At 35.5% G+C, this 22,485-nt stretch overlaps 4 protein-coding genes across 4 annotated transcripts; 2 read left to right on the plus strand and 2 right to left on the minus strand.

Annotated features, from left to right (window-relative positions):
- The first annotated feature begins 974 nt into the window (after positions 1-974).
- si:ch211-140b10.6 (protein POLR1D) lies at positions 975-2,598 on the plus strand. The gene is made up of 3 exons (XM_026200512.1): positions 975-1,108; positions 1,536-1,610; positions 1,749-2,598. Exons 1-3 carry the CDS (start codon positions 1,086-1,088, stop codon positions 2,125-2,127), a joined length of 477 nt encoding a protein of 158 aa, XP_026056297.1. The 5' UTR covers positions 975-1,085; the 3' UTR covers positions 2,128-2,598.
- A 2,447-nt stretch (positions 2,599-5,045) lies between these two features.
- pdx1 (pancreatic and duodenal homeobox 1) lies at positions 5,046-7,705 on the plus strand. Its single transcript, XM_026200513.1, has 2 exons — positions 5,046-5,619; positions 6,954-7,705. Exons 1-2 carry the CDS (start codon positions 5,232-5,234, stop codon positions 7,316-7,318), a joined length of 753 nt encoding a protein of 250 aa, XP_026056298.1. The 5' UTR covers positions 5,046-5,231; the 3' UTR covers positions 7,319-7,705.
- Positions 7,532-8,918, minus strand: urad (ureidoimidazoline (2-oxo-4-hydroxy-4-carboxy-5-) decarboxylase). The gene is made up of 2 exons (XM_026200514.1): positions 8,661-8,918; positions 7,532-8,563 (listed from the first exon to the last, which is right to left on the minus strand). Exons 1-2 carry the CDS (start codon positions 8,833-8,835, stop codon positions 8,208-8,210), a joined length of 531 nt encoding a protein of 176 aa, XP_026056299.1. The 5' UTR covers positions 8,836-8,918; the 3' UTR covers positions 7,532-8,207.
- A 1,628-nt stretch (positions 8,919-10,546) lies between these two features.
- Positions 10,547-20,399, minus strand: LOC113041933 (receptor-type tyrosine-protein kinase FLT3-like). Its single transcript, XM_026200515.1, is given in 24 exon segments — positions 10,547-11,580; positions 11,661-11,766; positions 11,843-11,942; positions 12,031-12,142; positions 12,231-12,353; positions 12,581-12,699; positions 12,944-13,056; positions 13,253-13,409; positions 14,022-14,132; positions 14,246-14,353; positions 14,437-14,569; positions 14,665-14,756; positions 15,641-15,825; positions 15,911-16,022; positions 16,103-16,200; positions 16,281-16,458; positions 16,650-16,788; positions 16,894-17,024; positions 18,108-18,250; positions 18,385-18,502; positions 18,604-18,710; positions 18,864-19,003; positions 19,753-19,841; positions 20,072-20,399. Coding segments are annotated over 24 exon segments (2,943 nt in total). The 5' UTR covers positions 20,145-20,399; the 3' UTR covers positions 10,547-11,424.
- Positions 20,400-22,485: the final 2,086 nt, after the last annotated feature.

The following is a 22,485-nucleotide window of genomic DNA, read 5'->3' on the forward strand; positions in this document are numbered from 1 at the left end:
CCTTCAAAAGCGTCCAGACAATGATAAATGCATTTGGAGTTAACTATATAAAAAATATAAAATGAATATGAACAAAATAACATGAATATAAAAATCTATAAAACATTGACACTCTAAAACTAGCCATCTATTTATTTATATTATACTATTTTATTTTTATTTATCTATTATAAAAAATAAAAATAAAAAATAAACTTGCTACACGTGAGACTAACATGGTGAATGTCACAGCATTTACAGTAGACTACATATTGTTGGTCATTTATTGGTTTGATGTAAATCAATTGAAGATTTGAATGATACAGTTACAAATAAAATGTTCTGGAAATATATGTATTGACTTGATTGTATGATTTATTAACAAAATCAAACGCAAAAGCAAACCAAAGTTAGTTTTAATGCATAAGCTAATTTCAAACCATCAAGATTTATATATGAATTTTATTCTTTGTTATTGTAAATGCAAATTATACTTAAATTCCAATTAGCCTATAGTGGATTTCCTGGCTGTAACATACTGAAACTAAGACACATGATATTAAAATAAAGACCCTTATTTATTAAACGTTAAGCGAAAATAACATAATAGCCTAAATAGCTTTTTAGAGAATGTACTGGATCGTTTTGGAGCTTGTAATATGCTAAGGGTATATGTGATGACGTAAAGAACCACCGAATCATTTTTGAACCGCTTCACTTAAATGAACCGTTCAAAAGAACCGATTCAACGAACTCGGGAGGCGGGAACTCTCGTTGTCAATCTTATAGCAGGTGTGACCATTTAGGTGCCTGATTGAAATGCATGTTTTAAGCATAGACTTTTTATGGTTTTTAGACACTGTTTTAAACATTTAGTTTTTTTAAAACACTGTTTTTACATTAAGTGTTCATTTTGCTGTCGTGTTTATGTCTGCAGCTGACATAGGTTATATTTTACATCCGTATTTTAGGTTAGGACTTCAATCAAGGGCTAAGTCAAACGGGGTCCTAATTTGGGTTCTCAAGTTTAGTAAATAACACAGTTAGCAAGCAGAGCTGAAACGAATTAAAATTGAACACTGAAGGCGTTTGAGTTTAAATAAATCATGGATGAAAGTGAACTAGAGAGGTATGACATTTCTTATAATACTGTTTTGTTTTTGTGTACAACAGATTTAGTGGGCTAGTTTATGCGGTTATGTTTAATGTGTGACCCGGCTGAGTGCAACTGTTTAACGGCCATGTGTAATGTATTAGTAATATGTGGTCAGATATCATGTAGTATGATATCATGTAGCAATCATCTCCGATATCTTACAAGGAAGGAATTATTCGTGTATATAAAAAGCAACTATGTGTTTGTGACATTACCTGTTCTGTTCCATGGTGCAACTGCCTTACAGATCATACTGTCAATACAATTAAGCATTAACGTTATAGAAATAATAAATACTGTCCCTGCAGTCACGAAAGAAAATTAAACAATAAGTGTTTCGGGCCCGTAGGTTATAGCAATAGTTGCCAGTTTCTCATGAAAATATTATTTCCTCCAACAGGAAAGCAGTGGAGGAGCTCCTTAAAGAAACTAGCAGAGCAAAAATCCGTGCTGAGACAATGGGTGCTACTGGATGGTAAGTGTAGTTAATTTATGTGCTGTCCTTACAGTTTACAATTTAGAAGGCTTTATATCTTATAAATGAATACTTTTCAGAATTCACTTATGTATCTTGAATCTAAAACTGATTAAATGGCATTACATTGTTTTCTAGGATGAAATGTCCCCTGGGAAGCACAAACAAGCGCTTTCTGCTAAACACTCTTCGTTCCACTGCTGTGACGCATCAGCCTACAAATCAGGACGCTCCGGAGAGGGGAAGAGATGAACATAGGTACAAAAGAACTTGTGAAAAACATCGCAACACGGACTGTGAAAAGTGCAATCACAAAAAAGACTATTCACACAGAAGATACCACTCTGACTCTCATTCACACACATCCAAATACCGCTCTTCCTCACGCAATCATTCACCATCCCGAAGAAGACACTCCCCTCACCTCTCCCGGAAGTCAAAAAGGACTCGATCTCGCTCACCAGAGCGGGACAGTTCCCCAGATGTCAAAAAATACACTGACAGAGGGGGGAAATGATGTAACACTCTCTAGTAGCTTTTTTTTGTTTTGAACACACAGGAGATCGCTACATGTCCTATGAATGCCTACAACAATATGAAGGCATTCTGCAAATGTCAATTTGCATTATTTTGCTGAACAATAATATTAAAATAGCATTTTTAAAACAGCCTAAAGATTGAAATTGATTGAGAAAGGCTGTTAATATAATTTCAGAACTATTTTAATAGGTCAGTGTGTACCCTTGTTTCCTTGATTTTTGTATTGTTTGTATAAACATGTATACTTTGTGCGTGTGTACACACTAAGTAATATGTTATATTGTAACTTAATGTAAATTAAAACTTAACCAGCAATAAACATGATGTTCATAGCTACAGTCGTAATTACTTGTCAGCAATAATTAGCATATTCTCAATAACTGTCTTTGGTTTAAAAAAACGTTTAGAAATGAACGTTTGTGCAATAAACGCGAGTGTTTGACGTCGACGTTTCTGTCATCCATCCATTCTTTCTTTCTTTCATTCATTCATTCATTCAGTGCGTGGTGCCAGAATGAATTATTGCGCCTGAGAGTTTCCTAAACGGGCGACTTAAACTTCATTTTAAATATCATTATCATTCCTTTGCGGCGGTTAGACATGTTTGCCCAAGCTTTGCTGTCGCCACTAAGCCAGCATATTTCATCGCCATTCATCCTCTTATTTCTTATCAAAGAGTCTGCAGTAAGCTAAAGGCTCAGTTTCGTTGATCCGCCTGGTTGCTTGCACCTCATCACGTGATATTTAAACGTTAGGCTAACCAAAACTGCATTTTCCTTCAGTTTCATAGACGAAGCATCTTGTGGGTGTATGCTTGATGACATAACGCAATTGTAGCATTATGATTTACCTGAACTCCCATTATCGAGTCGCACTTGGACATTTATAGCTACACATTACTCCTACTCAAACATATAAGTGGTTTCAGAACGCGTTTGCGTGTCTCCTAACTGGTTTATTGCGTTTTATCTGAAGTCTCAAAACGCATTTTAATTGCTAGTCGATTTTATGTACCAGTGCCTTAAGTTGTGTATTTCCTCTCTGGCATGGCAAAGCTACATTACATATCACTTTACACCATTATCCCTCTCATAACCTTCCATGGATATGATTCCAAATAGCGTCGTCTCACTCACGCTTCATAAAACCTTTTGTACTCTTTCAACATTGTGAAAATAGTCACGGATAACGGTTTCCTTCCCTTTTCAAACGAGGTCATATATAAACACCATTAAGCGCCGTTACAAGGCTTGATTGGCGAGGAATGGATTTGGCTGAACTTTATGACATGTATGAGAGCCCCATTAAGATAGGAGAGAAAGTGCCATTATAGTTATTTGAAGAGGTCTATGCAAACACGGCACTATGCCATATTCTTGAAATTTGCTTGAATATAATCAAACATTCTGTTTTTATTTTGAAATATATATAAAAAGTCATGCATTATGTATTTACTTGTCACTTTTTGAAGTCTTGACAAATGCGAGGTTGTAGTAAAGAATAATGATTTAAATGTAATTTGTCTTAAATAACCATTTGTTTATCTATTCATTCATGTATGCATGCGTGCAAACGAATGGAAAGGGTGCTCGGATGAAGTTCTGGAAAAATAATTGGCCAAAGAATAAAATTTCCGATGCCAACACTTTTTATAAACGTGTTAAGTAAAAAAGTCTAGTTGGGGGATAAATCCAAAACAGAGAGATTTTGGCTCATTTTATTTCAGTCTTTTTAAAATGAAGAAAAATTGGAGATACGATATAAAAAAACTTAGATCTTATATAGAAGATTCGTTTTTTTAGATAATGATTTGTTTTGTTGTTGTTGTTGTTGCTTCAACATACGAGACTTGGGAAGTTGCCCTAATCGAATAACACCTTTTGCTGCCCATTTCTCCCTTGTTCTGTCCCCTCTCCAAACATCGGACTGACTGGCGCGCTCACGTTGCAGCACACATCTCAAACTAATTGAGTTCTGTTTCACTCTCAATGTTAATTCGTTTACACCGAACAGCTCGTTTTTATTTATCCACGAGGACGTTAGTTTAATGGACCGTGGACAGGTGTGCTTAATGGCAGGTAAGCTTGGTTAAAGCAAAAGACGGACAACATGTTGAGAGGTGTGCGTAATGATTGCCCTTGTCACCAGTGTCCATAGATTTTATGTAACAAGGACTTAATGGTGCCTCTTAATGTGGAGCCTACCTTTAGAGCACGTGCTCTTTTTACGAGAAAAAAAGGAAAGTTTAATAGGTAAACTCCATTTTACACTTAGTATTTGGCTTCAGATGGACTTTTAGACCACCCCCCCCCCCCCGCCCAACCACTTCGCACCCAAACAATATACATTTATATTTATTTATTTACTATTTTCCCAAATAACATCTTAATAATCTTAAGACATTATCCCCCTAAATGACTTTTTATGCAATAGAAAGTTTCCATGTACTTTAAATTATAGGCTATTTGTGCAATTACTTAACTACTCATATTTTGTTTTTGCTTAAACAATTAAAGCTCAAGTAGGTCTCTATTATTTTGCCTTTGATAAGTGAGAATCGATCCGGTCTCTTTTCTATCGGAAGTTGATAAAAATAATTTGAGCAATTTAGAATGTTTTATCAAAAAAAATGTTATGCTGCATTTTGAAGTCCCTCTTTTATACCCGATCAGTGTTCAGTCTTCAGCGGCAGTCTTTTGTGTGGAGATCAGATATACAGATTCCCCAATTCACCTGTCTTTGCAGTAAATCGAACAACTGCAGGTGTAGCACATATTGTCACAGTCAAACAGAAAGTGTTTGCCAAGGGCATTGATTTAAGCATGGTCAGTTTTGTTCAATTATTGTCAAACCGCGGGGCAGTCGAAAGGAAACACGTACAGAATTTACTGCCAGTTGACAGCTTTGTGTAAACAGTGAAACCAATGGTGCAGCAGGGTCACATGTTCACGGTGGCACACCTATGAGGCCCTCGATCGGCGCCAGACGCTCAGACTGCAGGTAGAGCAGAGGTCCTGATCAGGGGCAGGGCGCTGGCTCGTGTGCTCGTGTACAGCACGGTTTCCCCGGTCTGTGGCAATCATGAATCGGGAAGAGCACTATTACTCTCCTAACCAATTGTACAAGGATTCTTGCGCCTTCCAGAGACATCCCAACGAAGACTACAGCCAAAACCCTCCACCGTGTCTGTATATGAGTAGACAGACTCAGTCCGTCTACGCCTCACCGTCCCTGGGCAGCCAGGACCAGCCAAATCTCGCCGACATTACTTCTTATAACATGTCGACCCGGGATGATCCGGCAGGGCCTCATCTTCACCTTCCCCAGACTCCGCAGACATCTCTACAGACGCTCGGCGGTTACGGAGACTCTCTTGACCTGTGCGGGGATCGGAGCAGATACCATCTGCCTTTCCCGTGGATGAAGTCAACGAAATCTCACTCACACGCCTGGAAAGGACACTGGACAGGTAACTCTTCGGCCATTAATTTTTAGGTTCACCAATTAAGTTTTGACAAAATAAAAGCAGGCCCTAATGTCAAATTCTTGCTTGTGAGCACCAAAGTGCTTAAAAGAGTCATTGTGTTACAAAATTTCATTTGAAAGTAGATTATTGTGTTTTTAATTAGCCTAACCCAATTAGTTAAAAATAACTGTTTTCGTAGATTCCAAATACATCCATCGTTGTTTCAGAAGAATAAAATGATATGACCAGGGTTCTGCCAATGGGCCGAGTTTACCAAAGGCATCGTAGGTTTTTACATTTAAATGCTGAAACGCGGCCCTGAAAAATGTGTTAGTGTCGTGAAAAAATCGTTCCAGCAGTCACAATTAAGTAATTTACACATTCCATTTTATTGAGTGGTTATTCAGTGAGTGGCCCACACGCAAATTACTACTTTTTTTGTCTTTTAAAATCGCCCATAAGAAGAAAACAATACGAAGGTTAGTTTTTTTGTTTTGTTTTGTTTCTTTACTTTTGTTTAATAGTCTAGAAATTCTATACAGCATACTGATTAATTTTAATTGCCTGATTATTTTTAAATAATATTTTTAAATAATTTCGAGAAAAATGTTAATAGTTATATTTACTGTAAAATGTTACAATTAGTCTATTCATTTTTGTAATATAAACAAATCGTTAAATAAAATAAAAAAAACATAACATTATAGAAAGAATTCCCTATATAATATACACATACAATTTGCCGTATGTATATAATTATTAAAAGAGCCTATAATTGTTATTTTGGGATTAAACTAATCCCCTAATAACATAAATATTACTTGACCACTGCAAGTTATCCTTTTTATGAAACAGTTTTACAGTGAAAGTGAATTTGATATAGATTTCTTTTACTTTTTTAGAAATGCAGTTTTAAAGACTAATTTTAATCCTTTAATAAGTCTATTTTTTTATTCGAAAACGAAAAAGAAGGGATTATTTTTGAAAGTGATTAAAGCCTATTGACGGAGCTAAACTGCTTATGAAGGCGACGCTAGCTTACTCGCAAACATATTGAAATAAAAAGAAAGCAGCCTAATTCGAATTAAATGCGGATTATTTTCAGCCTGAAACATCTGGTTTAAGGTATTCCTAATTTTTACATGAACTAGTGAATTCAGTAAGAAGGTTTTGACCTTTGAGTTGACGCCCGAGACTCGTGAGTTTTATTTTAGGCTATATAACGCCCTGATCAAACGTTCAGATAACTTTCAAACTGTAATATTCTCAGAAGCAGATGGTGTGTTTGTGTCAAAAACACGACCTTACTAAAATTTCTCTCGTTAAATTTGTTTTAGGTCCTTACATGGTGGAGGCTGAGGAGAACAAGCGCACGCGGACGGCGTACACCAGGGCGCAGCTGCTCGAGCTCGAGAAAGAGTTTCTCTTCAACAAGTACATCTCACGCCCGCGCCGCGTGGAGCTCGCGCTCACCCTCAGCCTCACCGAGAGACACATCAAGATCTGGTTCCAGAACCGACGCATGAAGTGGAAAAAGGAGGAGGACAAGAGGAGAGCCAGAGGAGTGGACCCCGAGCAGGATTCCTCCATCACGTCCGGAGACCTGAAGGAGGAGTCGTGTGTCGCTCCGGGAACGGGACCCCCGTCACCCCTGCACTCTCACCTACCACCAGTCCCACAAGACTCATCAAACAAACACTGACCAAAAGAGACATGTGTCATCAACACAGCCTGCCATCGACGAGTGGAAATTCGCCGGACAAGAGTTCGTCCAATCCTGTAAATCTGTACCGTAGCCTACACTAAAAGATTGACAGTAGGGGGCGATCTCAGCTTTGTGAGAAACGAAGCTCCTCTGGAGTCAGTTTCTTGGGAGGTGCTTTTCTGTAATAGAAATCCATGACGTCATCAAATCTTAATGAGCAAAATTTTATTGGACATTATTATAATTGTATTCGTATTTATAGATAGACAATGAAAAGTCAAATACAAGTGGATATTCTCTCTTATCATGAATTTCTTTCAATAACATTCATACTATTTATGTAGGCTAGCTACTGCTAAACAAATTAAAAGCATGTGTGCAGTCATGTCATTTGTTTTAATTTGGTGCAAAAAAGTAGCCTAAAACAAATCAACCAATAAAATAATGCATATTAATAATAATATTAATAATAATAATATATTTGTTTATTTATTTATTTATTATAATTATTATTATAATTATAATTATTATTATTATAGTTTCAGTTTCAGAGGATTCAGAGAGCAAGTCATTTTCCCATCACGTTTGCAAAATGATAAAAATAGAACGTGCCTTTAATGTTTTCTGAAACGTTCACATAACCAAGTAAAACTTTTTCAAACATTTAAAAACCTGGAAGTTTAGAATGTTCAGAAGACATTCGAAAATAACGTTTCATATCTTAACGGGTTAACATTTTTTGAACAAATGTTAGGCTGCATATAAATCAATTATGCTAGGCCTTCTTCTTTTTTGGGTTAAGCCTATTTCTTTTTTTTTTTTAAAGAAATATGCCTATACAATCAAGTAGAGAGATGCAGTATCAATTTTTGAAACGGTAACTTGTTTACTTGTTGGTTTGGGTTTGAATGTCAGATAAGACAATATTGCGTAACCTGAGGCTACAGATTTTTTTAACCTCTTCGATCGCGCGCTCTCGTTCCGGTCCACGGTCATTCTTCAAGCGTTCAGACAGCTGGCGAACAATATCTGCTTTGTTGTTGAGACGGGCACAGATGACAAAAGGGAAGCCAAAGCGCTCCTTGTACTCCGAATTTAGACGGTACATTTGCAGACCCTCCGCGGAGTCCAGTGTGTTCATTCCGGCTTGACTCTGCTCCTCTTGAGACTCGCGTGTTAGAGTCCCGCTCTGGAGGTCCCGGCCCGCCAAATCAGGGTGACACCGCAAGATGCCCTCTTTACCTGAACGCATTCAAAGTACTTAACCAGTAAATAAACTAGTGTGTTTAAAACATTAGGAAACCTGATTTTGGTAAATAGCCAAAGCAGAAGAAATCACCTGAGTCTGGTAGACTGTCAATGAATTCCGTCACGTGAGCCTCGAGGTCTGCTAGATCTTTGAATGGCCGGTGGGACCATATCGCAGCCGAAATGAGGGGGCATTTCTCAACCACATTACCGAATAGTTTCACAAAATCCTCGTATGTTAAAGCATTTACAACGTTTATCTCCATGGCTCAGTCGCGTGTCCTCTACAAACTAGGGAAATGGAAAAAGCCAATATTGGACGAGGTCAACGTCCGTAGGGGCAACTAGCCTATACGACGGTTTCCATTTAAATATCAGTAGTTGTCTCACTGTGACGCAGTAAGGAGGATGAATATCCTCATCACACAACACAGGTGTGATTGGGGTTTATATATCCTATTTAAAAGTATTCCATGGTCTGTCTGAATACTGGATTCTGATTGTCTGGTAGGTATGCAGTAAATCCATTTGATGCACAGGTTTAATTGATCGCTGCTTTAATTGATGCACACATATGTAGCGAATTTTGTGACAATATTAATACAAAAATTCCAGCGTTTTGCAAATAAACATAATTTGCTTTCCAAAGGAAAAACTCAACTTTCAAACAAACGCAAAGTGATTTGCAAATACAAAACTCTATTTTGAGAGAAAATGCAGAGGTATGGACAAATATAGGATATGCGTTGTGTGTTATAACTGTGAGACTCATTTGCCTTTTTATAAGGAAACTTATCTGGACTTTCTAACAAATGTGTGTAGCCAGATTTTTTCACAAATGCAATTGAGCACAAGCAGCAGATGTCGCTGTCGGTCACTTCACGCTAGTCTGCCGAGACCCGAAACACCCTTTTCAGACCAACATGAGTGGAGAAGTGAGTTTGTCTTACTATATCTATAATTAACCATAGAGATGTTTTAACAAAGCAACCCTACAATGTCAGTGACATTCACAATAAGTGCTGTAAAGTTGTTAACATGACTGATTCATTCAAAAATCAGTAGTGACATGACTAAACATTTAACTAGGCAGTCTTTCCCTATTAAAACTGATCCAGTCTCCATACCTCTTATATATAATAGGCTATATAGGCTACATATGTTGATACAATTGTTCAACATTCAAAAACAATGCAGGGGTATAAAAATATATTGTAAACCTAAAATGAAAATTAACCATGGTTTTACTATATATATATATATATATATATATATATATATATATATATATATATATATATATATATATATATATATATATATATATAATCTATATCAAGTATGTGTGGCACATATTCACTGAGATTCAAGATGTTTTCTTCATGTGCCTGTGAAGAAAGTTCCTGGAGACCGAGACGGCCGAGAGCGCACCCTGTTTACAAAAGCATTGTTTTGTTGTTATTAAAAAAAATACTAACTATCTTAGACACTAATATGATTACACATTGTTATATTTTAAAAGATTTAGATATTGTACTAAATAATGTGATTATTTATTTATTTATTAATATTTAATAATATTTATACTAAATGTAGGCTATAAGCTTTCATTTTTAGTACAAAATATTGTCGCTATCCGTAATACATTTGCATTTTAGTACAATATATTGTGACATGATATTTTGTCATAGCCTGCATTGTTTTGAATGTTGAACAATTGTATCAACAGATAAGTGTATATATTCTATAGCTCGTGATCCAACAGAGGATAAGAGGTATGGAGACTGGATCAGTTTTTATGGAAAGAATGCCTAGTTAAAGGTTTAGTCATGCCAATACTGACTTTTGAACATGAATCAATCAATCATGAATCAATTATGTTTATCAATCATGTCATCATGCTCCCTGGCTCCATTCACGGTGTAGATAAGAGATAAACACCTTCAGTCAAATAACAAAATCATAAGACACAAAATGCACAATTTGTATTGTGTTTTATTAGCTTTTTTGCATCTTAAACCTTAAATACAAATATTGGTCAATATTTTCATAAACATTTGACAGTTTGTTAACTCCTCTTCAATTATCATGCACACTTATTTATTGTCTCAGTGGACTGAAAAAGTTAGGAATGCTTAACCTAAACAGTAATGTTGTTTGTACTTTGCTTGTTGTTGACTTTAAAACACACACTGAAATGTAAGCTATGGACTATATCGTTAATAGACAATCTTCATAAATGTGCACATTAAAGTTCTGTTAAGCACAAGCATAACTAAGCACACTGCAGACTATTCTAATACTCAGACTATTACACGATAAATAATGTTTCAAGAATAATGATTAAACCATAAACGTCTAAGATTTCTGAATAAATATAATGAAAAATTATTATTTTTTGTTATAAAAATAGAGCAATTTCTCCTGCAAAGTGCAGCAAAAAAAAATAATAATTCATAATCTGTTGTACTTCTCAAACACAACATCTCTTGTAAGCCTTCATTACGGAGTACAGAAGCAGGTTATTCAGGTACAATATCTAGAATTCTAATTAAAATTGGGAAAGTTTGTTATTATTTATATATTTAAGTGCCTAAAGAAGCATCCTGCACAAAACAACACTCAAATACTGTATGTTTGTTATTAATTACAGGGAAAGCACTCGTGGAAGAATGTGAAAATGTGTTAATAGGTCTTAATCAAAAACATTAAACACATGAATTATTTCTTCTTATTCCTTCCACGTTTTCTCTTAGAAATTAAAAATGCTATGTGTAAGTGGTTATTAAGTGTTATGCATTATGTTTTCCTAATGCAAGGCTTTAACCCCTATGGTTAAACGAGAGGTTTTGTTCTTACAGATCCAGGTTTGTCCACAGCTTTGTTTCATCTGAAGTCTCAATGTCGGATCGGCAAACATCCATTTTCTCCATCAGTGTAGCATCCGGGGTCACAGGTGCATTCTGATATGTTGTGTCATTGTGGCAGTATCCTTCAACATTGTAATACAGCTGTAAACAGATATCACAGTGAGTGTGCATCCACCGACAATTTAACCCATTTTTTTAATCATTTTTCACATAAAAGTCACCCTCTCTTCCAAAGCAGCCAGCTCTTTTTCCATGAAAGCCACGAGCTTGGAGAAACAAGGCCGGTCGACAGGATCAATCATCCAGCAGCGACGCATTACCTTGTAACTAAACAGACCCAAACACATTATAAATCTCATTCTCCAGTGTTTTATCAAAATGTTATACATACACTGGTACTTACACAGATTCTTCAGCATAATAGGGTTGCTCCATGTGATATCCACTTTCAATCATTCTGTAGAATGTGTCATTCACAGTTATTCCAGGATATGGGGTGACTCCTAATAATGAGTACAAAATATGTTAATATATTTAAACAGAAATCATTTATTATAAGTTAAAACTTGTATACAGCAGAGAGAGAGAGACCTAGAGAGAAGATTTCCCATAGCAAAATGCCGTAGGCCCAGACGTCACTCTGCATTGTGTAAACCCCTTTGAAAATACTCTCAGGAGCCATCCACTTCACGGGCAAACGCACCTGCAAAAATGTCATGCAAACAACCATCAGTCAGCTAAATAAAGACCAGTCACATCAAGACTATCATATATGCACACACAATACCTACATTTCCTCTTACAACGTAGTTGGAATCATGTTCAATGTCTCTTGCGAGGCCAAAGTCACCGATCTTCACCTGTCTGCCTTGTGTCACCAAAACATTTCTGGCTGCCAAGTCCCTATGGATACACTGTAGGCAGAAAATTAGTCACTAAAGACTTTTTTAAAATGACTATAGAACAATAAGAGAAAACAAATCAAGAAATAAAGCACTCAAAGAGACGTTTTTTCTTATTCTAATAATACAGATACAGAAGCTATTGAAACATGCTCATGTGGTATTCAGAGATAACATACAAAATAAAAAATGTTAAATGGAAGGAAGTAGAAGAATCATGATCAGAAAGTTAAGCTCACATTTTTAGATGACAGGAACTCCATGCCCTTTGCAACTTGAAAAGAGAAACTCAGAAGGTCATCATAGGTGAGACTCTGAAGTTCCTCTTCTTGATGTTTTTCTTCGCATTCAAGTATTTCTTTACGGAATTAAAAAAAACAGTTTTTTTATCTAACTAATTATCATTAGTTAGTTGGTAACAAATAATAACAAATAAACTGAGTAACCATGTTCGCTTACACTGAATTCATGTTTTATGAAATAATATATGAAATCAAGTGATTATGAATAATCAAAATAGAAATAGATCTGCCGCTCTTAAAAGTCACTGTATAGTTCATCTCTAGTTTAAAAAAATTCAGATTCTCTATTTCTCCACCTACCCTCAATAGTAGACACTGAGCTGATGCTGGGCCTGAGGAGCGCCTCTTTCTCCTGTCCTTTGGTTGAGGGAGTCATGTGCACGTATTGATTGGTATCGGCCTCATTATACTCACTGTAGAGGTGCAACAAGGAGAGAAATGCACACAGTCATTTACAGTAACTGTACGACAGTTTATTCATTTATGTACACCTTTAGATTTACCGGTTCCCCTTTAGCACAATATATTCATTTCCCTCTCTTCCGCACTCTTTTTTTTTTCTAAAAGGCCACTGCTGTAATTCACTGCCTGGTAGACATTTATGCAGACCTTGAGTTTCTCTTCTGCTGGAAGTTGTGGTAGAGGCCCCTGAACCTGTCCCTGTTGAAAGCGTCTGTCAGATATTTGTGAAAACTTTCCCTGTTGCTCTTGAGATAGTTCAAGAGATCTCCGTTACAGCAGTACTGGAATATCAGGTATATAGGACCTGTGGATTTTAAAAAACAAACAAACACAGCTAGTAAATTAGGCCTTAAGGACTGTTTATTTGATGGTCAAACATTCAACCGAACAATCCTAATTAAGCAGGTCCCACATGTACAAAAACCCATTCATTTTCTCTGTAGGGAAAATTTTGTGAGCTCTGAGGTTGCAAATTCGGTGGTATATGCTTTTGTTCGCGCTATCCGTTCACATTATTTCAACCTTTAAAAAGAAATAATAATAGAGTTTAACAATCTGTTGTGAAAAACTACATTACCCATGATGCTGTACTATTTTAATGTATTGTTTAGATATACTAAACACCTTTAAATGAACAGTTTTATATTTCACTATGTACTGTTTTTAATTTACGTAATTCATAATGCTTCATATGAATTCTTCTTTCTTTAAGATTGTCAAATATTGGCTTTCAGATTAAAGTTTGCAAAGTTGTTATTCACCTTATAGCTGCTTGGCTTGGTTCATGTTAACAAAGACATTTTAAAAATCACAATGGGAAAGATGAATGGTAAAATATTTCTGAAACCATTGCTGCTCTATAGATGGCTCCAGTAAAGGATATAATTCAGAAGGCCACAACTTCTCCAAATCTTACCTGAGCTTGTACAAGCGCCGAGCAAGTTGACAATGTTTTCATGGTGTCCAATATGAGTCAGCATTTTCAGTTCAGACATCAGAGCTTCCTTTTCCACTGCCTGGTGCTTGTCTGTTTAGTCCATAAATTAACAACCAAAACACGTTTACCATCATATTCCAGTATGGATGAATGCAATTGATTTATTTAGCTATGTAGAGACTTAATGCTAATTATATCATTACGTACCCTTTAACATTTTACTGCTACCTGAATGGACACTCCAGGCTTGTTGATGCCATAAGCTGTAGCCTGCACAACCATCCCAAAAGCTCCAGATCCCAGCTCATTCCCTTTAGAAAGCACACAAAATACATTTGTAACACCTAATAAGTTATATATAGCAAGTCTAAAGAAAGTTCCTGGTGATCTTTACCAAGCTCAAGATTTTCTCGTGGAAATTCCCATTTCAGGTCATATTTAAACTCCCTGAAATCAATATATATGTAGTCATTGTCATTGGGTCCGATCATCTGAATCATCTGGATCTGACACTGGTAGCCAGGCTTCTGTAACAAAGGACGAGAGCAGGTGTTTCGAAAAGGTCAGATCTATGATTCTAGGGGTTTGTTTGTTATTGGGACAGAGACAGGTATGGGTTTACCTTAACTCTGATGAAGATGATTAAGGCAAAGATGATCATGAGGAGAATAACGATGACCAGGAAACAAATCACGTAATCAATACTAAAGAAACCTGAGGGAAAACAGCAGGTGAAAATACAAATTTAACTAAAATCGTGACTCAACCTCAGTGCTAATCATAGATTTGAAATGAAAATGAGTGTGGAATATATATGAGATATCTCATTCATATCAGAAAGAAAAAAATGAAATGATTTATAAATATCATTCCTTGAAAAAATAAAAGTGGCCATTAAAAACACATTTTCAAAGCTGCAAAGAACTGATAAGGGCAGGGGCTTTTTGGAACATGCTATATTTAATTCTGTTTCTCTCTATGTGGTATAAAAATATTCCCCACATATTTACATATAGAAATATGTAAATATATGGGGAAGAGTTCACATAGTGCGCAAGAGTTCAAAAGTTTGGGGTTGATAAGATTAGAGAAGAGTTTTGTTTTTGAAAGTCTCTTATACTCACCAAGGAACCATAAAAATAAAAATACAGTAATATTGTGACATTTTATTACAAATTAAAAGTATTTTACTGTAATTTATTACTGTTATGGCAAAAAGTTAAATTTTCAGCATCATTACTCCAGTTTTCAGTGACACATGATCTTTTAGAAATCATTCTAATATGCTAGCTTACTTCTCATCAAATATTTCTTCTTATTAACAATGTTGAAAACTGTTCTGTTGTCAAATATCTCAAAGGATGTTTTATTTCAGATTTTCTGATGAATAGGAAGTTCAAAATAATTTTCTTAAAATTAGAAATCTTTTTAAATAATGTAAAGACTTTTAAAAATGTAAGTTTAAAACACCTACTGACCCCAAACTTTAGTGTAAAGTAGTGTGAAGAGTTATGAAATCATATTTAAAATCTAGAAGGATTATGCTAGTCTGTGTATATAACTGCTGAATCCAGTGTTCAATTTAGGGTCAAACTCACTTGCAGGAAGCCGTATTTGGTCACTACATTCAGCCCCTGCTTTGTTAGAGATGCAGCATTTCATAAAATGGTCCTCGCTGTTCCATCTGGGTCTGGCAAAATAAATTTTCTTCTGACAGAATTTATCTGAATCCATGACCTTGGGCTGGACAACAGGTATCTCTTTCCAGCCTTCCTCATTACAACTGCAAAAATATACAGATAAATAGTTTAATAAATGAGCAACACACGCATTTCATGTTTATACCATTGGTTGTCGCTGCTTCTTACTTGGTATGTGATAGGCAGATCTTCCAGGATAAATCCATAGGGAGGGTGCTTTCAGTCTCACAAGAGACGAGATTTGAATCATTGTGGAATTTTATTGCAATTTTAGGATTGTCTGCAAAATGCATTGCATATAAACTTATTTCACATTTAACATTTCATGTTTTTTCAGTCAAAATGTTTATGACCACTCACCTGAAATGCAGAGCGACATACTCCTTATGACACTATAGTGCTGATTCTTTAGTTTTATTTGATATTGGCCTGGGTCTGGGTTACACAGCTTAAATGTACTAATGAGAGAATCGACAAAATGAGCAAACACCACACTACATTATCGTTTGAATTGAAATGAATAGAATGAGGTAAATACCTATTAAAATTATGGTAATGAGTCTCTGTGCACTGTATTTCGGTTTGATTTGGTGTAATCCAGTGACACTGGGCTTTTGGGAAGGAGAACACCAGAGCCTGGAAGCAGAAGCTTGTCTTTTCTTGTGCTACTATACTGTTGTTCTCCTTCATCTGAAATATGTCGATTGTGTCATTTTCTGTCAAGGAAGAATCGGACATAAAAGAGGGGCAGAAATACCACTTTAATTATTGTTTGCATAATAAATGATTGTCTTAAATTTGAGACTGTACACAGCAGAAGCAGCATTAAATCTGCACTGATCATTGTGCTTTTTATTTAAACATTTTCAAGAAACATCTGAATAGAAAGGGCAGTAGTTTTACTTACCAAGGACCCTGACATGGGTGTTCCTAGTTTTTTTGTTATTAGATACGCAGGTATACTCCCCACTATGTGTCACGTTCACTGATTCAGTAAAGAAGTATTGCGTCCAGTGTTCGAAATATAACGATGTTATACCTTTGACCTGAATTAAGGGCAGGGAAAAAAAAATAGGTAAACAAATGAGCAAATGGACAGAGCAGTGAAACGTTGATGTACTATTTCTTTATGGTTAGCATTCATATCTTACTTCTGTGTTATTGAAGTGCCATCTCAGTTCAGGGGAATCCATAGAGTCTATGTTGCATCGGAGTAACAGAGACTGACCAGATTTCAGGAAAATCGTCTGAGCCTTTTGCCCATCCACTTCTCTATCGAGATCTGAAGGATAACCAACACAATTCACAGAAGGTTAGACCAAAACCCCTATATAACCCACATCCTATCATCAAAATAATATTTGCTGTCAAACAGTTACAAGTTATTAAACTTGCTAAACTTGTCACTATTATGATATATATTATAATATCATAATATATAAATACTCAGTATCTAAAGTTTCTGGGTTTAAGGTAGGAGTCATTTGTTGATGTATAATTTTAACATGTCTATATATATCGTATATTGACATAATGTTATATATAAGGATGGCACAGTTGATGTATTTGGGTTATGGAGTTGGGCTACTTTAACACTGTTGCCGCAGGTTGTTTTTCATGTCCATGGGTTAAGTCAACCCCAATAATAGACATTTAATATATAGAAATAATAGCTCACCAAAAATGCCATTTTTACCAGCAGGGGACCTCCATAAAAATGCTAAAAAGGCTAGTTTTGAGTAGCAATTGGGTGTGAGCAATTTTGTTGTGAACATCTGGCAACATAAAACAGCATTGTTCCTTGAATAAAAAAGCAATTATTTGAAAAACGTTTAACTTTAAGTATCATAGTAAGTAAAGATCGTCGCTGACAAAAATTAAACTATGTCTTCTTGTCTCATGACCCAAAGATATGTAAACTAACATAATACAAAAATGTTAGGGATCAGAATTATTTTTTAAAACATTAAATCTTTACACAGCAAGGATGCTTCAAATGGTTTCAGAGTTGCAGTAAATATTTTTTTTTTATGTTACAATGGATTTTTATTTCAAATAAATGTTCTCATTTCATTCATTAAAGAATCAGGATGAATCTAATATTGTTTCTGCAATACTATTAAGCAACACAAATGTTTTTTAACATAAATATAAGAAGAAATGTTTATTGAGCAGCAAATTAGCACATTAGACTGATTTCTGAAGGATTTTGGTAATGGATGCTGCAAATGTAATTTTTGATCAAAAAATGCAGCTTTGGTGAGCATAAGAAACTTTCAAACATGCAAAAACTGTACAGACCCCAAACTTTGGAACGGTATATTGTTTACTAGTGTATTAAAAATGGTATCAACGCATTACATACCGAAATGATGAAGCTGAGTACATTCTTCCCCCACTGAATTACTGGCACAGCACATAATATTTTGAGTTTCATAATGCTCATCGTTACTTGTCAAAATGCTCTCTGTCTTATACTTATTTTTCATGCCCTCCACTGGATTTTTTCTAAAAGAAAACAAACAGTTGAATCACAGACATACAGTTACAGCAGCATTTTATGTAATAAATAATCCCAACAAGAAACCAGCTCTTCAGAAGCAGTATCTACAATGGTAGCAGGCCATATAATGTCATATTACCTGTTACCATACCACTTGATGGTTGGTTTAGGGTTCCCCTCAGAAGTACACACTAACTGAGCTAAATTTGTAGACCCTGCTTTTGCAATAGCTTTGAGAACTGGAACTGATGGCCTCGCTACAGAGAAAACAAAGTAAAACTTAAGTTAAATATAACAACTCGGACATCGGTATCAATATAAATATATTTCCTCTGATTTATGTTTGTGTCTGACTTACTTTGTGGTGACTGAACAACCGTGACACTATGATTGCCACAGAGTACAGTGTACGTTTCATTTCCAAATCTCTCAGTGTGCTGTAATGAATGCACAGAGGTATTTATCCTGTAGGAAGCATATAAAAAGTATAATCAATTATTCATTAAGAGATATCATTTGAAAATACCAGCATCTAAACTTAGAATTTATCAATGACTTATCAAGCGATGTATTTGAGTCCTTCATTAAACAATCATCAGCTCTCCAACAGATATGAACCTTTGGCAGAGACATTTAAGCCCATCTGAGCCTTTCTGTTGGCATGCACTGTAAATTTCCACAGTTTGTCCTTCAGTGAAATCCAGTTGAATTGTGACAGGACCCTTCAAATGAGTCTGTTCCAATGTGCATCTTACAGTCTAAAAAAAAGAACAAGTGCACTGACGTTAATTATCAAAATAGACAGTAACACTAAAATACAAATCTCTGTGGTTATTACACATATTGCTGTAAAAATCATCAGTTCTGCTTTTAATTTAGCTTATTTTTAAATGTTAAAAACAAAGGGCTAAGCCTTGAATGCAAAGTAAGAAAAAGACCATGTCCCTTCTTATACAATCTTGTTTAATAATCAGAAACACAAAAAGGGTGTTTAAATATGTTTAGCATTTAATATAGGCTAATATTCACATATTATATTATTTAAATGCCTTAAGAATGAATGAACACTTTCGACATTTACATAACAATGATTGTGTTTTTTCATTGTTCTTCAAGAGAACCCTGTTACAGTGATGATAGGCCTACTTTAGCAGCAGCATCAACACTTTAAGGACGAATCCCTTTTTTAAATAATTTTATAAAATTAACAACCTTATTACTATTATTTCTACAGTAAGAAACGAATGTTTATAATGTTGGAAATCTTACTAAAAATGTGCCTAAAAATGGCCGTTTATAAATTAAAAAGGCATTCAAGTGGCTACATTCAAATGAATATTAAAACGCTGGTGAGGCAAATCTTGCTGAATAGTTCATCCTCAGGAATCTCTGACCTCAGTCCTGTGGCATATGTGGGTGAAGCGTAAATATCTGCTTGAAATTAGCCTGAGAACTACAGGCAGAAAGCTGTAGTAAGCCAGCGAGGGGCTGATAAGCAGGACTTTACCGATCCATCAGTGTCACACTGGGGATGAGTCTCAGTTGAAGCGTCCGTCTCCCCGCTGGCGCGAGCGCTCCAATGCAGCACGAGCAACACTTTCGGTGCAAGATAAAAAAACAACACAAATATTAGAGAAAGAGCATGAAACGAAAAACAACTATATTTCAGTAAATTAAACAATATAACTTACAAATCCGCACAATTAAGCACATACAATCCATTAAAATGCGCTCGTAATAACATAAATAGCTTAAATGAGCTAGATGAACTGCAGTTTGTCACCAGTCAACTGGCCTACAAGTAACAAATGTTTTGTCCGACCTACCCACTAAAAGCCTTTTTTCTGGACGCATCGCGTGAATGCATAACAGCTTCTTCCTCGACCCTTGACTGATCATGAAATAGGATGGACAGTGAACAAAGGCGCAAAGACTTTCACTTCAGCGCATGACACAAAGCATCACTTCTTAATATGGCACGAAGACGGTGGCTTCAGCACATGACACAAAACATCACTTCTACTAACGTTTAGGCACCTCAGGTTGGGCATTGGTCTGAGAGCAATAAAAAGAAGACTTTGTGTTTTGACAAGTAGATTGCCCTGAATTAATTATGTTTCTGGGGGTTATTTCTGGCACATCAAACAATGTTTCAATAATAATAATAATAACGATAATGATAATGATAATAATAATAATTATTATTATTATTATTAGCGTCTGCTAAATGCATACATTTAAAATGCATATACAGTCGTTGCCAAAAATATAAGCCCCTCTTGGTAAGTATGATCAATGAAGGCTGTGAAAATGCATCTATTATTAATCCTTTTGATCTGTAATATAAAAAAAAAAATCACAAAAATAGATCCTTTCATTTGATAATAAGAATTTAATGGGGGGTGCATTTGAGGATTTTCTCAAATACTTGTTGGACACAATTATTGCCCCCCCCCCCCCCCCATGAGTAAAATATCTCTTAAGTTTATTCCAATTCATATTCACAATTTTGAGCACTCCAGCATGATTATAAACATGAAATTATCCAGCTATGGCTAACTGTTTCACAGAAATATAAATAGGAGGGAAAACAAAACCCAAATTCCCTTAATCATCCATCACAATTAGAAAAACGAAATAATATATTTCTGAAGTGTAGCAAAAGATAACTGAGCTTCACAAACTAGTGAAGTGGCTTCAAGAAAAGAGAGATCAGTGAAAATTCCCATTTCCACCATCAGGGCAATAATTAAGATGGTAATGAATGTTGAGAAGGAGAGTTTGAGTGGGTAAAGACTCTCCAAGGATCACAGCTGGGGAACTGCAGAAAATGGAGTCTCGGGCTCAGGAAACCTTAAAAAAAATTGTCAAACAGAACCTACATCAACACATGTTGTTCGGGAGAGTGTCATGAAAAATTCTCCTAGCTCATCCAAAAACAAACTCCAGCATATTCAGTAATCATACTTGACTGGAACTTCAAATGAGACTGGCTTATATGGTGAGATAAAACTAAAATGAGCTTTTTAGCAGCAAACACTCAAGATGGGTTTGGTGAACACAGTGATAAAAAGTACCCCATGTGTACAATGAAATATACTGCTGTATATTTTTATGTCGTAGGCCTATATTTCTGCTGGAGGTCCTGGACTTCTTGTTTTGACACAATGCATCATGGATTCTATCAAATACCAACAGAAAAAAAATCAGTGACTGACACTGTTAAAATTTTTATAATGGGCCGTGTTTGGATCTTCCAACTGTACAATAACCCAAACTCAAACAGCACAGAAATGGGTCTCTGAGCTCAAAACCAAGCTTTTGCTATAGCCATTCCAGTTCTCTGACCTGAAGCCTATAGAAAATGAGAGGAGTTAACTGGAAAAGGAGAAGCACCAACATGGAGCTGGCAATCTGAAGGGTCTGGAGTGATTCTGGATGAAGGAATGGTCTCTGATCTCTTGTCAGGTGTTCTCTAACCTCGTCAGGCATTGTAGAAGAAAATTAAAACCTGTTAAACTGGCAAATGGAGGTTTAAAAAAGTATTGAATAAAAGGGGGGCAATAATTGTGGCCAATGTGAATTAGAGAAAAACATTTATTTCATTATGATATATCCCCCGATTTTAAATTATTAATATCCAATGAAAGGATACATTTTGTGAATTTTGTAATTAAAGAACAAAGGGATTAACAATGCAGGTGATTTTTTTTAACAGCCTTCTTTTATCATATTTATCAAGGGGGCTGATATTTTTGGCCACGACTGTACATATACATATATATATATATGTATATATACACACACACACACACAAACACACACACACACACGTGTACATCTATCTATCTATCCATCTGTAGACACTTATAAATAGGAAAATGTTAACATGATAATAATAATAATAATAATAATAAAATACATGTTATAATGTAAATTATTTATTTGTAATTTAGGATAGTAAAACCATATACTGACACATAAATACCAAATTAATTTAAAAATAAATATTTTAAAGTTACGATATGAAAGGTCCAAAGTAAAATTACAAATTTGTAACACTTAAATTCCCTGTTTTTAAAACTTAAGCTCAAGATACAAAAACGTTATAATTAAAAAAAAAAAAAAAAATTGTCAATAGATTATTATCAACTATTTTTAATATGTGTTTTGGATATGAATCCCCTACGGACTCCTTATGCGAACTGCAGTCCTGGTCGTACCCAGCATGCACAGCAGA

This window comes from Carassius auratus, chromosome 24 (assembly GCF_003368295.1).
Source record: "Carassius auratus strain Wakin chromosome 24, ASM336829v1, whole genome shotgun sequence".
In the NCBI taxonomy this organism is placed as follows: domain Eukaryota; kingdom Metazoa; phylum Chordata; class Actinopteri; order Cypriniformes; family Cyprinidae; genus Carassius; species Carassius auratus.